The sequence below is a fragment of the Mus caroli genome, unplaced genomic scaffold (assembly GCF_978045245.1).
Source record: "Mus caroli unplaced genomic scaffold, Mus_caroli_1 scaffold_17, whole genome shotgun sequence".
Lineage (NCBI taxonomy): Eukaryota > Metazoa > Chordata > Mammalia > Rodentia > Muridae > Mus > Mus caroli.
The window spans coordinates 45,528,524-45,543,198 of NW_028227272.1; the positions used below are offsets into that span (position 1 = coordinate 45,528,524).

General features: G+C 41.9%; 1 protein-coding gene across 1 annotated transcript in view; it reads left to right on the plus strand.

The window, feature by feature from the left end:
- Nucleotides 1-14,675, plus strand: part of Morc1 (MORC family CW-type zinc finger 1) — a 200,138-nt gene that overhangs the window by 131,277 nt on the left and 54,186 nt on the right. Inside the window, exon 17 of the mRNA XM_021185413.2 lies at nt 4,166-4,304. Within this exon, the coding sequence (XP_021041072.1) occupies nt 4,166-4,304 (139 nt within the window). The remainder of the gene's footprint in view (nt 1-4,165; nt 4,305-14,675) is intronic.

Genomic DNA, 14,675 nt, shown 5'->3' on the forward strand with positions numbered 1-14,675 from the left:
AAGGTATCCCTTATAAACCTTGAAAGTATCAGTTGTAGAGAGATTTTTACCTTAGAGGCCCATTTCTCTTTAAAGCCTTTGTAAACTCCTTGGCTATCTATGAGAATATTGTTGGTTAGGATATTTTTCTATTGATTTACAGATCTGGCTGGACGGTGGTGGTGCACACCTTTAATCCCAGCACTTGGGAGGCAGAGGCAGGTGGATTTCTGAGTTCGAGGCCAGCCTGGTCTACAGAGTGAGTTCCAGGACAGCCAGGGCTACACGGAGAAGCCCTGTCTCAAAACAAAGAAACAAACAAACAAAAAACAGATCTGCTATCACAAAGCACAGGTCCTCCTGTGTGTGGGCCTTCCACCTAGCAGGAAGCCTTGGCCTCCTGAGCTGTATTTCCCATCCATGCACACAGCCAACAACTTACAGGAGTGTTCCTAAGAGGGTGTATCCGGCAGCTCTAAGCTGTTAGAATATGTGCTTTTTAAAAAAAAAAAAAAAATTTAAGTCATATATTGATTCCATTATTTTATATGCTAGAGGAAAAAGTTCAGACTAAACAGGAAAAAGGGCCGATTAAATATTGATGGCTGTTGGGGTTCTGACGAGCCCTTTTAGACTACTATCCTTTCTCTAGGGAAGAGAGTTAGTATTCCTTTTTAATAGAGGCATCTTCGCCCCACCCCAGCACTGCTTTCTCTGTACAATCTCCTCTATGTCCTTAGAGCTAAAGAGTAAAGGGATCACTTTTACTAATGTGGACCCGAGAGTAATCCCTCTTCTTCAAGTATGTTTATCCAGCTCTGAAGACTAACCACGGAGGCCCCGGGGAAGCTGCCTTTCACAGCTTTCTTTACTTCCATTGTCCCGTGACCCTGAACTAGCATGCTCTCGCCCTCATCCCTTAGCAACTAGGGATGCCTCACAAAGCATTGCAGAATCATCCTCAAGACCACATTAACTTTGTCCCTTTTACGCATCCAGATAATTCCACTTGCAAGGAGAGGCAAGACAAATTTAGTTGTGTTGACAGAAAATTGATGGACTCTGAAACTATAAATACCAGAAAGTGCTTCTATTTCTTGTTCCCTGAAGTCCCTGAACCTTTCAACACAATGGCATAATACTGACCATCTGTATGTCATCCCCACTGAACAGATTATAATAAAATATGCAGAAAACAGCAGCAGGAGGCTTAGCAAGATGTAAGAGCATCTAATTGGGAGCAGGCGCTTCCTGCATAGGGAACTCACAGTCTGTTGTGTGGATACGATGACTCCTGGGGGAAGACTGGGCATCAGTCCTGTGACCTCACTCAGTCCTCTGATTCAGCATCCCAGTCTGGACCTACCTTCATGAAAAGTGGGGATTGATGTATGCCAGGAGACCTATGCACTGTTGAGTTTAGATAGAATCATATAAAATAAACTCATATAAACAAACCTGATGTGGTTGTGTATTAGGGCATGTTCTGTAAGAACAAGAACTGTCAAGAGTCTTGAGAGTAGACAAGGTATTGCCCATAGTCCCAGAGCCCACAGTTGGTGGTCCAAAGTGGCTTCCTAGTAGCCACCAAAGTCAGTGCTAGTGGATGGCGTTTGAATGAACAATGGTCTACGAAACAGAACTTGAGACAGAAACACCCCTTTTGTAAACACAAAAGCTTACCCTTCCATCTTCATAAAAGTCCTGTGAACTCATTCCATCCCTAAGAGGAGAAAGCACAGATACTTAGAAGGTTTTAGTGACCTGCTGGCGATTCTCCCTTCAAGCTGAACTTGAAGCAGAGAGTCTGTCATAGAACATCCTATGACATCCTATGGAACTCAGTTCTACTTTACATGCATTTAATGATTAAAACCATCTTACCCATGGTAGTGTTCAGGGCCAGCAGCCTGGACAAACTAACATAGAGCCAGTTTTGCTGAGGCTACTGAAGTCTTGTTTGTTTGTTTTCTGGTTCAAGCACAGAGGGAAACTACATTTTTGTTACAATCTCTGAGAAATAGCTATCAGCACGCTCCCATTATATTCATGATATGCATTCATCTGTATTGAATGCAGGGATCACCAGCAGAGTAAAAATGATGCCTGTATTTGGCTGAAGTAAAAATCTCCTCTATTTCAGAAAGGATGCAAAATACATAGAGGTTGTACTGCATATTAAAATTGTTGTCCAAAGATCTTTGAAGGTAGACAGTTGCGTGTGCTTCATTTTAATAAAATACTTCCTTTCTCTGTTCTGAATAAAAACTTAACATGGCCAGGAGGTTCTTTTCTCAAATGAAGTAGTCCTGTGTAAGTGCTGCTCCATAAGTGTCTTCAGGTTCATGTGGTTGGTGGCTGTATAGACATCCTTGTGCAGTCATCCTTGGGCTTTGTTTATATAGCACCTTCCTTGGAAAATAACAATAATAGCCAATACCACATGAAGGCAGAATGAAGTAGGTTTTCACAGCAGTGCTTGAATTCAGTGGTAGTTCCTCACTCTTCTCTGCTGGTAGGGGTCAAGAGAAATCCATGCTCAACGCACTGAAAAACAGAGCAGGTGGTTTCCTTCTGCCTTCTATTTCCTTCTCTGTTTCCAGTGTGGAGAGGTCCTCCCCATTCCCAGTCTCCTCTCTCTCTGAGCCCAACACCCTTATGTTTTCTGATTCCCTCCACCTCCTCTTTTAGTGACCGGATACAACTTTCCCCTCCTTCCACGTGTCAATAATAGAAAACTTCTTAGGCTAGGGTTTTACTGCTGTGAACAGACACCATGACCAAGGCAAGTCTTATAAAAAAACAGCATTTAAGCCGGGCGTGGTGGCGCACGCCTTTAATCCCAGCACTCGGGAGGCAGAGGCAGGCGGGTTTCTGAGTTCGAGGCCAGCCTGGTCTACAAAGTGAGCTCCAGGACAGCCAGGGCTATACAGAGAAACCCTGTCTCGTAAAAACCAAAAAAAAAAAAAAAAAAAAAAAAAAAAAAACCAGCATTTAATTGGGGCTGGCTTAGAGGTTCAGAGGTTCAGTCCATTATCATCAAGGTGGAAGCATGGCAGTATCCAGGCAAGAATGGCACAGGAGGAGCTGAGAGTTCTATGTCTTCATCCAAAGACTGCTAGTGGAAGACTGACTTCCAGGCAACTAGGGTGAGGATCTTATGCCCACAGTGACACACCCATTCCAACCAGGTCACACCTATTCCAACAAGGCCACACCTCCAGATGGTGCCACTCCCTGGTCTAAGGATATACAAACCATCACAACGAGACATCTAAGGAACTGATATCTGCATTTCCTATTCCTACTGCACACTCAATCAGGCTTGGACTCAGAGCTATACTCAGAGAGTTCAGCCCTTTTCTGCATCAAGTCTTGATACCAACACAAACTAAACAATTTCACTTTTTTCCCCCAAAAAGCAATTTGTCTGATTCAGCTCCCTATTTCACAGCTGTAGCATAAAAATTAATTAATTAATTAATTAATTAATTAATTAAATAAAGCAAAATGGCTTCACGCTTTCCAAAATAAAGGCTTATTTACTTTTTGTAACTTTGAAGAGATTTGTTCATGGTTGTAAAGTACACAAGGCTGGGAGCCAGGATGAATGCAAAGTACTGTACGACTGAAGACGGCAGTTCATTTGGGAAAGATGGACCAGTCAGGGTCGCTTTGAGCTATCTAGTGAGCTATGTGCAAGCCTCCATAACCCCAAGACTGTCCCTGAACAGCGTATGACAGGGTACCCATTGCTCTCTCAGTGATTCCAAACTAGAGGTCCATGAATCTCAGAGGCAGAATTTTTTTTTTTTTTGTAATATTTTAGAGTGGTGCATAGATTTCTACACCAAATTTGGGGATGTAATGGGAAATATTTTTCAGTATCAAGATGATCCAAAACAAATTGTTTCTAAAGACTTGATTTATGATAATGTAGGATAAGTGGACCAGTAACAAGATAATTTGCATTCCCACATCCTGGTAAATACATGTGCCCCTACATTTTCTATGTAGCTACTTCCCATACCAACTGAACATTTAAGATTATAATCCTGCTTTAGATTCAAATTGTGGGTGTATAACAGAAACTATAACACTTTAGAGAAGTAAATAGTTTTTGCTAGTCAGCAAAACACCTTCCCGCTGCCTCCTGACGCTAATCTGTTACTTCTTGATTGTGAAGCTGTAACCAGATAGAACGCCTGCCTTCTATCCCACTGGGCACCATGAACAGAAGACCACCATCAAAAGATGAGAGAGAGAGGCAACTTCAAGAGTCAGTCCAGAGATATCAGGACAAGCTGGTGGAAGCGCAGCCGCAGGTGAGAGTCGCTCATCTTTCCAAATTAAGCAATTGCTCTTGAGTTGTTGAGTTCTTACATGGGAATCGACCAATATAGTTTTCTCATGTAAATTATACAGCTTCTTTTTTATTTCCATTTTGTCCTTTTCTTTTAATTCTGCATCAGAGAATTTGCTAAAGGAAGGGAAGGAGGTCTATTAAAATATCTGCATAGGTACTATCTAAGACCATCTACCTGCACACAGAGCATGTGTGTAGGAGGACAAGGCATTTCTTTCTACTCTGCAATTGTGTGCTTGGTTTTGGGTCAGGTATTCAAGACAGGGAACTACATTTGCATGACTACAAAGGTTAGGCTACATCCCTCTCCTATCTGATGTACTACCAGGCTCCTTCCCTGGAAATGGACATTCTGGGTAAAGACTGTTTTGTAGACAGCTCTGGCCTATTCATATGGAATGTCAAATGTACATTTTAATTGTTATGAGAACTCAATAAGAATAAACATTATTATGAATGAATGGGGAGTTATAGCAATTTTAGTGAAAGAAATGTTACAAACAGGAAAATTCTGTGATCTTTGCTTTTATTAGCATGTATCAACTGTCCAGGTTAAGGGAATGCCTCAGGACATTTCTATAATACCCATGATACACTTCGATTATTTTCAATCCTCTCTTACTCTGTCTTTTATGTTTCACTCCTCTCCTTTCCTTTCCTTTCCTTTCCTTTCCTTTCCTTTCCTTTCCTTTCCTTTCCTTTCCTTTCCCGTTCCACATCTTTAGTGTATTTTTATCTTCATTTTCACCGTGATTTGTTTGCTTGAGAGCACCCATGTGCGTTCACGCATGTGCAGAGGTCATAGGACCATCTTGTGTGTCAGTCGGTCTTCACCTTCCATATTGTGTGACGCAGTGTCTCTCTGTTATTCAAAGATGCATTTGCTTGTGAACCTCTGGAGGTCTCCAGTTCTTGGTTCTTATCTCAGAGAGGAGTGTCGGGGGATCATAGATGTGCACCACTGCACATAGTCTATGTGGGCTCTGAGGATTCAACTCAGGTCTTTGTGCTCATGTCGAATGTGCTTTACCTACGTCCCCAGCCCTTATTCTCTGATCCAAGAGTTATATCCCTGCTTGTGGACTCAGCTCTCAAATTCAGCATTTTAAAATTTATATTGTTCATTTACTCAAGTGTCATTTGAGCAGGTCAGCAGTAAATAGGCAGAACTATTGACTTGTCTGCCAATTCCAGAAATCAAAAAAATGGAAAGCCTCATTAGAATAGAAAAATCTGGTGATGGGGTAAGAGTCAATCCAATATTACATTAGTTTTGGTTTTTATAATGTAAACATGTCTTCTTACCTTCCCACTTTGCTAGGGATCTGCTGTGCAAGTCAGATATCACCTGAGGTGGTCAAAGGACTAGGTCTCCCCTTTTAGCCTAGTGCCTTGTTCAGTCTTGGAATGACACTAATGATTACTTGGGAAATGCATCCCCTAAGCATTCCCTACTGCTAAAACACATCTCGCCTCTCTAGTTCATAAAGCCCCTAGTCTGGAGTGTGCTAAAAGAAACCAGAGATAAAGGCAGAAGAGCCTGTTATTATCTTTTTTTGTGTGTGTGTGGTTTTTCGAGACAGGGTTTCTCTGTGTAGCTCTGGCTGTCCTGGAACTCACTTTGTAGACCAGGCTGGCCTCGAACTCAGAAACCCGCCTGCCTCTGCCTCCCGAGTGCTGGGATTAAAGGCGTGCGCCACGACTCCCAGCTGCCTGTGATTATCTTAACTAACAGCCAAATAGATAAATACAGAAGTTTCTATCTGGAAATATCTCCATTTTAAAAGTCGTTTCTTAATTGGAAATCACTCCTTGAAGCTTTGGGAAGACATTCAACACATTGGGATTGACCATCTCTGAATATATTGTTTTCCTTCCTTACAGGTCACTGTTAACCATTGGATATTGATAGTGTCATTCACAAAGCCTTGATTAGCTTATTGTTTGTTTAAAGTTGGACTATGTTAGCCATTATTGAGTGGAGATTTTAATGGCAGCTGATGAAGTCAACAGATGGGAGCCATCCACTCTGCCTACTCTCTCTCTCTCTCTCTCTCTCTCTCTCTCTCAGTAGATTTTTTTTCCCTCACACAAATTTAAGTCTAGATTATAGATTCAGCTCATTCCAATTCTAACAGCAATTTAGAACCACTTCTGTAGAAATCTTGTTCAAAGGATATAAGAATCCTCACTGTCTTACTTTACTGAAAGGAAAGTTTCCACAAAAATCTACATGGGCAAACATTCCTAGAATCTTAACATATTTTCAAGTATTTAATACTTATCAGTGACCCAATCCTGGGCAGCTGGTTAATTGAGTGGTCATTGACTTTTAAATGCTTGCTTTTGGGCACACCCCAGACTAGACCATGTATTAAGTTCAAAGCTACTGGAATAGTAGACTGCGAAGTTCCTGGAGGCAGGGAAACTCTTCAGCTTTGCCTACCATGACTCAATATTACCTATATCAGTGCCTGGTAGGTACAGGGCATGCAACAGACCATTATTGAAATAGTAAATATATCACATCCTCAGATAAAAAACAGTCTCCTTCTGACCAAACCTAATGATGATTTACAAATTTCCAGCCACAATAGAACATTAGTTCAGTAATTTCTGATCACAGCTGAAATGGTGTGGAAATCTTTTCTAAAGAAACTGGGAAGGGTGATTCAGTGTCCGTACATGTTACAGGGGAAGTAGCCTTGAACTTCTTTCTTGAAGTCTAGTTAGAGTAAATTGAAGGAATCAGAGAGAACATTTGAGACAAGAACAGCATAAATAAGAACTTGGCAAAGAGCACTGCTCTTGACCTTCATGGGGTACTTAGATATTTAAAAAAGCTAACCCAGTCTTTGTATGGTATAGTTATCTTTCCAAAATAGCCAATCTCTTTATAAAATATGGTAATTACTGAATAGGAGAATATGGAAAGAACCTCTCAATTATTTTTTTTATGAAAAGAATAATGTGGATGTTCAATAACTCTTGTTTGGAGATACCTACCCAGTGCCAGAAGCGAGCCTAAAAGCCACGCAGCAGATGGTATGAAGTTGTCATCTCGGTACCCTTAGACTGTCTTTCACATAAGGACTTTTGACAGATGTGGGAATGGGGAGGTCAGAGAAGCAGCACTGATTCCACTCAGTATCAAAATAAACTGCATTCCTGTCCTGGCTGTGTGCTGCTGACAGATCAGGACTGGCTAATTTACTACCATGATTCAGCACGTTTCTCGGCTGGCATTCTTTTGTCTATCCTCTCGAAGCCAGGCTGTCATAAAGTCTAAACCGTGTAATTACACGTGTCCCCGTCCTTGCACTTCTCTCTAGCCTCTCACTGGTAGTGATCACTAACCCACCATGCAGACCTGGGCAGTGAATGGAGCCATGTCTTACTCTACACATCTATGTTCCAGCATCAACGGCAGCTGGCGGTCTGATCTGGGAAGTGAAGAGGGTCACTGGGTATCTTAGTTAATTCTCTGTAGCTGTGATAAAATGCTATTACCAAAAGCAATTTAAGGAAGACAGGTGTATTTTGGCTCACAGTTCAAGGACAGAGCCCATCATAGCAGGGGAGTCAAGGCTCCGCACAGTGCATTGATCTCTGCTTTGTGTCCAGTTGTGGCTTTCTATGAAGATCTCTGCAGGCTGTAAGAGAGGCTTCTTTGCTGAGGGTTGGTAACTATACGTACCTGTGGGTTTGGGATAAGATTTAGAATATAGTAAGGGAGTACGTTGGTCTAGAGAACTATCAAGAGTAGATTCTCTCCTCGGGTTTATGACCTCACTAGCCATGCTAAGCTGACAAGGTTTCCAGTCCTGGGGCATGATTTCCTTCCAGTGGAGTGGGCCTTAAGTACCACTAGACAGACATTCGTTAGCACCAACATGGGCATGCTACTTATGGCAAGCATAGGGTTATCTTGCCATGGTGGTCATTGTCATGTTCACAGGGGTGGCATCAGGGTAGGACTACTCATTGCTTCCCTCCCTTGGCAACTGGTCAAGTACCTTCTTGTAGACAACCAGAGCACAGGAAGCAATCTTTTATGTTAGATCCAGCTCACTTTATGTAAACAATCTGTCACTGCAGGGTTCTCTCGTAGGTGATTCCTGAGCCTGTCAGGTTGACAGTCAACACTAGATTCAAACTTCCAAGATCATTCTGTATCTCAAGTTCTGGGGCTCTAGGTTTTATAGCACCCACAACCAGGACAGTAGAATGTTAACCCTTCTCTTCCTCTCAAAACCCAGCAGCTTTGGTTTTTTTTTTTTTTTTTTTTTTTACCCCTACCCTGTACACAGCCTACCAGCGTGTAGCATGCCAGTCTCTTACCCCTAGGAACACCCACATGAGAATACCCCAGAGTCAATCAGAAAACTGTTGTGGTAGAAGAGGCAGCCTAATGGCTGGCATGCCTTGTCCTCTAGTGTGGAAGATATAGCTCATCCTGGAGCTGCATCCCCACATGGTTATATATACTTCCTACGCCATTCTAGCTACGTATATTCATTATAACCAAGGGAGAGAGCCAAGTGATTAATGGAGTCACACATCTTTAAATGGTGGCATTTGGATTTTTCTGTTTCATTTTTGCACCAGTTTTGCTCACAGGGAAAGAACAGTACAGAAAAGGCCACCCAAACATTTGTAGAGCAGCAGAGTGGTGTGTGACAAATCATGTTTGGTAAAAGAAACCCCCCTAGTTTAGTAAGCTAAGAAGAAAGGCCACCTCAAGATCTGTCACCCATGGTGATACATTTTTCAAGAATAAAGAAATTGTGTAATTGATACTCAGTGTCAGCCAGCCAAAGCCCTGGTTATAAATTGTGTGACTGGAGCAATCCTTTGTAATCTTTCTTCTGAACATAGGGATGAGGAATTTGTACCCAACTCCAGTGTAGGCTTCCTTCTCCCAGTGTTACCTGCTTTCTACACTGAGTGCCATGCGCCACCTGCTGGCCGAGAGAAGCATTTCCATGTCCACGCGTCGCTTGAGTGCTTTGCTGCCGCGTGACAAATTAACTGGATAATTGCTTTTCTATTTTCTAATATACTGAGGCAGTACTTTTAATACCATTGACCTATGAAATCAAATTCTATGCAGTTTAGAAGTTTCTAAGCTTCCAGTTCCCCTCCCTTAGTTTTAACTCACAGCTTAAGTTACTAGATTCCATTGTATATCAAGGATGACTCTGGGCATAGAATTTTCTTTCACTGACATTTGATTCGGGCATTGTGGTATCACATTAAAATTCCCTTAATGCCCTCAGTCATTAAAAGATGAGTCATAGTTTTGTGCCTGAAACTGACCTACTACTGGTTATCTTTTACTTAAATATTATAATTTCTCTTTATTTTATGGGGGTGGTGGTGTTGCCTGCATGTATGTCTGCACATGTGCGTTCAGTGCTCATCGAAGTCAGAAGAAGACATCAGATTCTCTGGAGCTGGAATTACAGATGGTTGTGAGCTGCCATAGGGGTGCTCCGAATTTGCATGTTTGTGCAGTGTGTATTATGTTGCTTATGTATCCTCTAGGCTTTGTGGCTAGTAGTAATTTGTTAGCCCACAGTCAAGGCTGTCTGTAATCAGAGACTACTTTCTTCCTAACATGCCTTTATTGTGCTTAGCCTGATTCTTCTCTGCACTCTTCCACGGGCTCCTCTTACCTGTGCAGCCCTGAGAACCTTTTCTTTCTGCTGTGCTCCTCTATCGTGGCCTCTGCCCCTTCTCTGGTCCCTTCTGACCGCAAACTAATACCAAACCTGATGGGAAATTTTTATCCATCCAGGCCTGTAAAAACATCCCTTTTTCTTCTGGTTCTCTTGTCCTTGGCATGTGTTTTTTCCAGCACATTTTCCCCTTCTCCTTGCCATTATAGATACTTATATAGTCAATAGGCTACACACTTTTAGAAAGTAAAAAAAAATCATTTATTCATATCCACAATCCTAGCAACACCCAGAGCTGGATCTTTTGAGTTATAGGTATGTAGCAAACAATGTGAAGGACAGAATGAATCATTTGATATTGCATTTAGTAAGACTGGGTGTTCTTATACAGGTGAGACTTGGAACTTCTGCATCATATATTACCAGAGACCAATTTTTTCTTAACACTTAGTCAAAGTAGAATGAATTATACTGAAGTTGCAGTCCACATTTGGATTCCATTTGTCTTGTTTATAGTCTTTCCACCAAATGAACAGTCCTGGTGGAATTCCATGCCTCTTGAAAGGAAAAGGCAGCAATAGCTTTCTATAGTTTTACAGCACTGATATGGATACACACAAAAAAAATTGAACTGAAATAATCTTGCAGTTCCCGTGTTGGCCATTGTCGCTGTAAATGTTAAGCAAAGGCGGCTTGCGGGATTTTTAACTGTGGTTTTAAAGTTAAAATGACCTATCTGAAGAGAACTTTGTAATGGAGAATATGAACACATTTTTCCATCTAGAATTTAGTCTTTTTAATGTGCCATTATTGTGTAGGATGCTGGTTTCAAATCTATGTCACCACGGTGACAGACGCCTTAGAAAGTATTTTGATTTATCACAAGAACTTTCTAACCCCCTTCCACCAACATCCATGTTCTGAAAGTTATAGCACCTAACGACCTCTTGTCTTATAAGAGGCTATTATTGTCATTGTGGCCGAAATATTTTACTTTCTTACTCTGGCTACAGAGATCTCATTTCTCCATGGTATTGCATTACTCTTGCAAGATGGAAAATGTATAATGTGTTCCTGTATAATAATGACAGGTTAGAAGAACTGCTTGTGACGAACTCATCCAGAAGCCTGCCGAAGGCAGGGACGGTGGGCTGCCTTTGTCTCGATGCTCCTCTCACTACCATGTGTGGCTCAATGTTGTGCACAATAGAGTGACATCAGAGGGTGGTCCTCTCACCTCAACTTGATCTGTCTGGTCAAACCGTCATCTTTAGAAGATGACATTAAACCTTTGGTCAAAACAACAGTTTGTGCTTGCTAAACAAACTCAGATAAGATCATTACACCAGAGAGAAGGCATCAACCTGGTGTAATGGCATGTGATTCACAGAGCCCAGTATATACCCAACTTCTGGATTCATAAATTATTCAACTTTTTTTCCAGGAGGTTGGAACTAAGGAGCATTGCCTATTGTCATCTGCTACTGGGCTTCTCGGAAATGACCAAATACTGATATTGAAGGCCAAGATGATTGTAAATCCAGAGGGGACTATGTCTCCCTTTAGGAGGACAGAAATAGCCTTGACAGTTGCAAGCAGGCATGCCGTGTTACATTCCTCTGTCTTTACATGCTAGTCAGACATTCCTCACCACATCAGCAAGCATGAGAGGAGAGGACTGGATGTGTGGCCTGAAATAATTCAACAGGGGACAATACCCATTTAGGTTCTAATGTAAATGTACCTGTTTGATCTCTGACCTACACACCTCCTCAAGCACCTGAACTCTGTGTACCACCAGTTCTCAATTAGTACACTGGCTAACCAAGGCCCATCAGAGGCTCCCCAGCATCCTAGATGTGCTTTGGAGCCTGGTCCCTGACTCAGCTGAGAAAGGTGCAGGGATTCAGCTTTCTTCCAAGGCTCCTCCTTGCTCCTGTCTAAGGGACACCCTGGCCACTAAGCCTCCAGGTCTGGACACAGCATGCCTATGTTCTTCCCTGGGAGTGGGAGTCCTGTTTCTCATCTTGTTTGACTTTCATATTTCTTCTTATTCAAAACCTGAATTCACATTTTGAATTTAGTTCAAGGATGTGGAATTTATTGCAGTTGTGACTTTGAACTATCTGTAGACGATCTGTAGTACCACTGGCTTGTTAGTCCTTGTTGAGCTTCTTTGACTCCTGCTTTTTTTATCATCTATTATCTATCTCAATTCTATAGGCTCAGGTCAAATTCAGACTGGATCCCACCCTGATTCTGTTTCCACCCTAGACTTTATCAGCAGGTGCATTTAACACTTTAGCCCGTCTTCCCTGACCAGGCCCAGCCTCCTCCATTCTGTATGGAGAGGGGCTGCTGATAACCCAGGACCTGACACTGCAAGGATGGAGCCACCACACATATACAGAAGAAACTGAGGAATCTAGAGCTAAATAGTTGATTTCTGTTTGAGGATTCTGTCAGTTTTGGGCAACTTTGGAAGGCTAGGTGACCACTTGGGCTTTTTTAAGTGGCTTTTTAAATCATTAATGGGTTTCTACATAGAATATTCTTTGATGTTTACCTTCTCCCAACTCCTCCCAGATCCTCCCATCTCCCTACCTACCCAACTTCATGTTTTTTCTCTCTCTAAAAATAAATAAATAAATAAATAAAACTAAAAACAAAGAAGCAAACACTAAAACAAATGAAAACCACAAGACAAACAAACAAACAAAAAGTCCACCAAAGGAGACAGACTAAACCCAAACAGAACAACAGCAACAAAGCTTGTGGAATCTGTTTTGTATTGGCTAACTACTCCCGGGTTATGGTAATGGTACCTGCCCCTGAGTCCTCGGATGATGTACCTAGTGACACTCCACTGACGAATGACTCTTAATGACATACTGTTATATGTCTGGCTTATTCCTCATCAGGGAAGCTGCTCCTGGCAGGAGACGGTGATTAACACAGAGATTCCCCCCTCTGGTCGATGTGCAGAGAGGGAGACTTCGAAGCACTCAGCCCTAAGTTCGATGCCTTCATCAAACCCTTCCTCTCAGGGATCAGTGGTGTAGAAGAGGAAGCAGAAAGATTGTAAGCACCAGAAGTGGTGACTGACTCCATGGCAGTAGTGTCATCCAGACCCAACAGGGCTGATGCTCACATGCGCTCCAGGAGACTTTGACAGCACAAGACCTGCTTAGCAGCTTTTTAAGTAGGAAAAGAATGTAGCAAGTGGTGGCGGAAATTTGCTTTGTAGAACTTAGGAGACAAAGATGTTAGAAATAGAGAAATGGGGCAGGGTGGGGAGAGAGAGATTGATTAATTTTTACTATAGAAATGTCCCTTCACATTCAAACACACTCTCCAGAGACACTGGGTTTCGAGAGGTAAATTCTTTAAATGCTCATTAGTAATCAGTCACAAACTAAACTCAGAGATGCCTTATTAGATCTTAAGTGAAGTAAAGTTAGTCAGAACGTTGCTGTGGAACATGAAGGCATTTTTCTGTACTGTCCCACACATCATCAACACATACACAGAACAGGGAAGTGGGAGGAGAAGGAGAGCAGACAGACAGACAGACAGACAGACTATTCTGTTTTCTTCAGCATTGAGTCTGAGGTGACTAGGGGGTCATCTGTATGAGAAAACATCACGTCTGTGGAAATGTAGATTCCTGGATGGCTCCCCGAGTTCACAAAACAAAATTTTCTGCTAATTCCAGGCTGTGTCCAACACAAATGTTCACCCCTTTCTCTCTGTCTTGGGGGTTCCTCTGTGTTCTGCTCCCACAGATAACCCACCCGAGGCAGCTTTTGCTGATTCCATGTGGTTTTGCAAGACTCCGAACTTGTAAGAGCAATGCAGTCACCTTGCTGGCAGAGGTTAGGAGCGCCATTTAAAATTAAATACCTGTATTTTTAAGATTTCTATCATAATCATTCTTTTTCTAAATCTGAAAAAGATGATGGGAATAAAAAGATTCGTGATTAGGAAACAGTTATTCATTAGATAGCAGAGAGAGAGAGAACTGGAAGTAGATTAGCTGCGCTGACAGAGTTCACGTTTATAAAAGTGCAATCAAAGATGGGAAAATGTGTTCTTCAAATTAAAAATGAATATAGGTGATTTTAAAAGATACTGAAAAATAATAGGGCAACCTGCAAACTGATGCTGACAGCCTACGTCAGTTAATGGAAAATGCTACTTCTAATTTGAACCGAAGGGCAAACTTCACTTAGTACATTTAGCATGTGCAGAAGTTTTTAGTGCACCCGCTATTTGTCCACAGATGATGCTTTAGAAAGAAAGCTGATATACCATACTCTGTCTTAATTCCTTAGCATATTCCTCCTCTTTTGTTCTTTTGCTTTGGCTTTGTCCCTTTAATTCTGTTGCATTGGGTTTTACGATAGAAGTTCTGAGTAGGGCTCAGATACGTTGAGGAGAAGGGGTCAGTGGAATGTAAAGAAAGCAACTAAGTGTATATAAAACTTATGAAGGTGGGCTTGTAACTGCATGATCACACAGGGCTGTGGTAAATCTGTGGCTGAGCGATTCGTCCATGTCTCTGAACTGTTGTAAGATAGCCAGTGAAACTGAAAAATCCTATCACACAAGAGAGATCTGGCGTCTGGCTGATGGACAAGTCCAGGAGA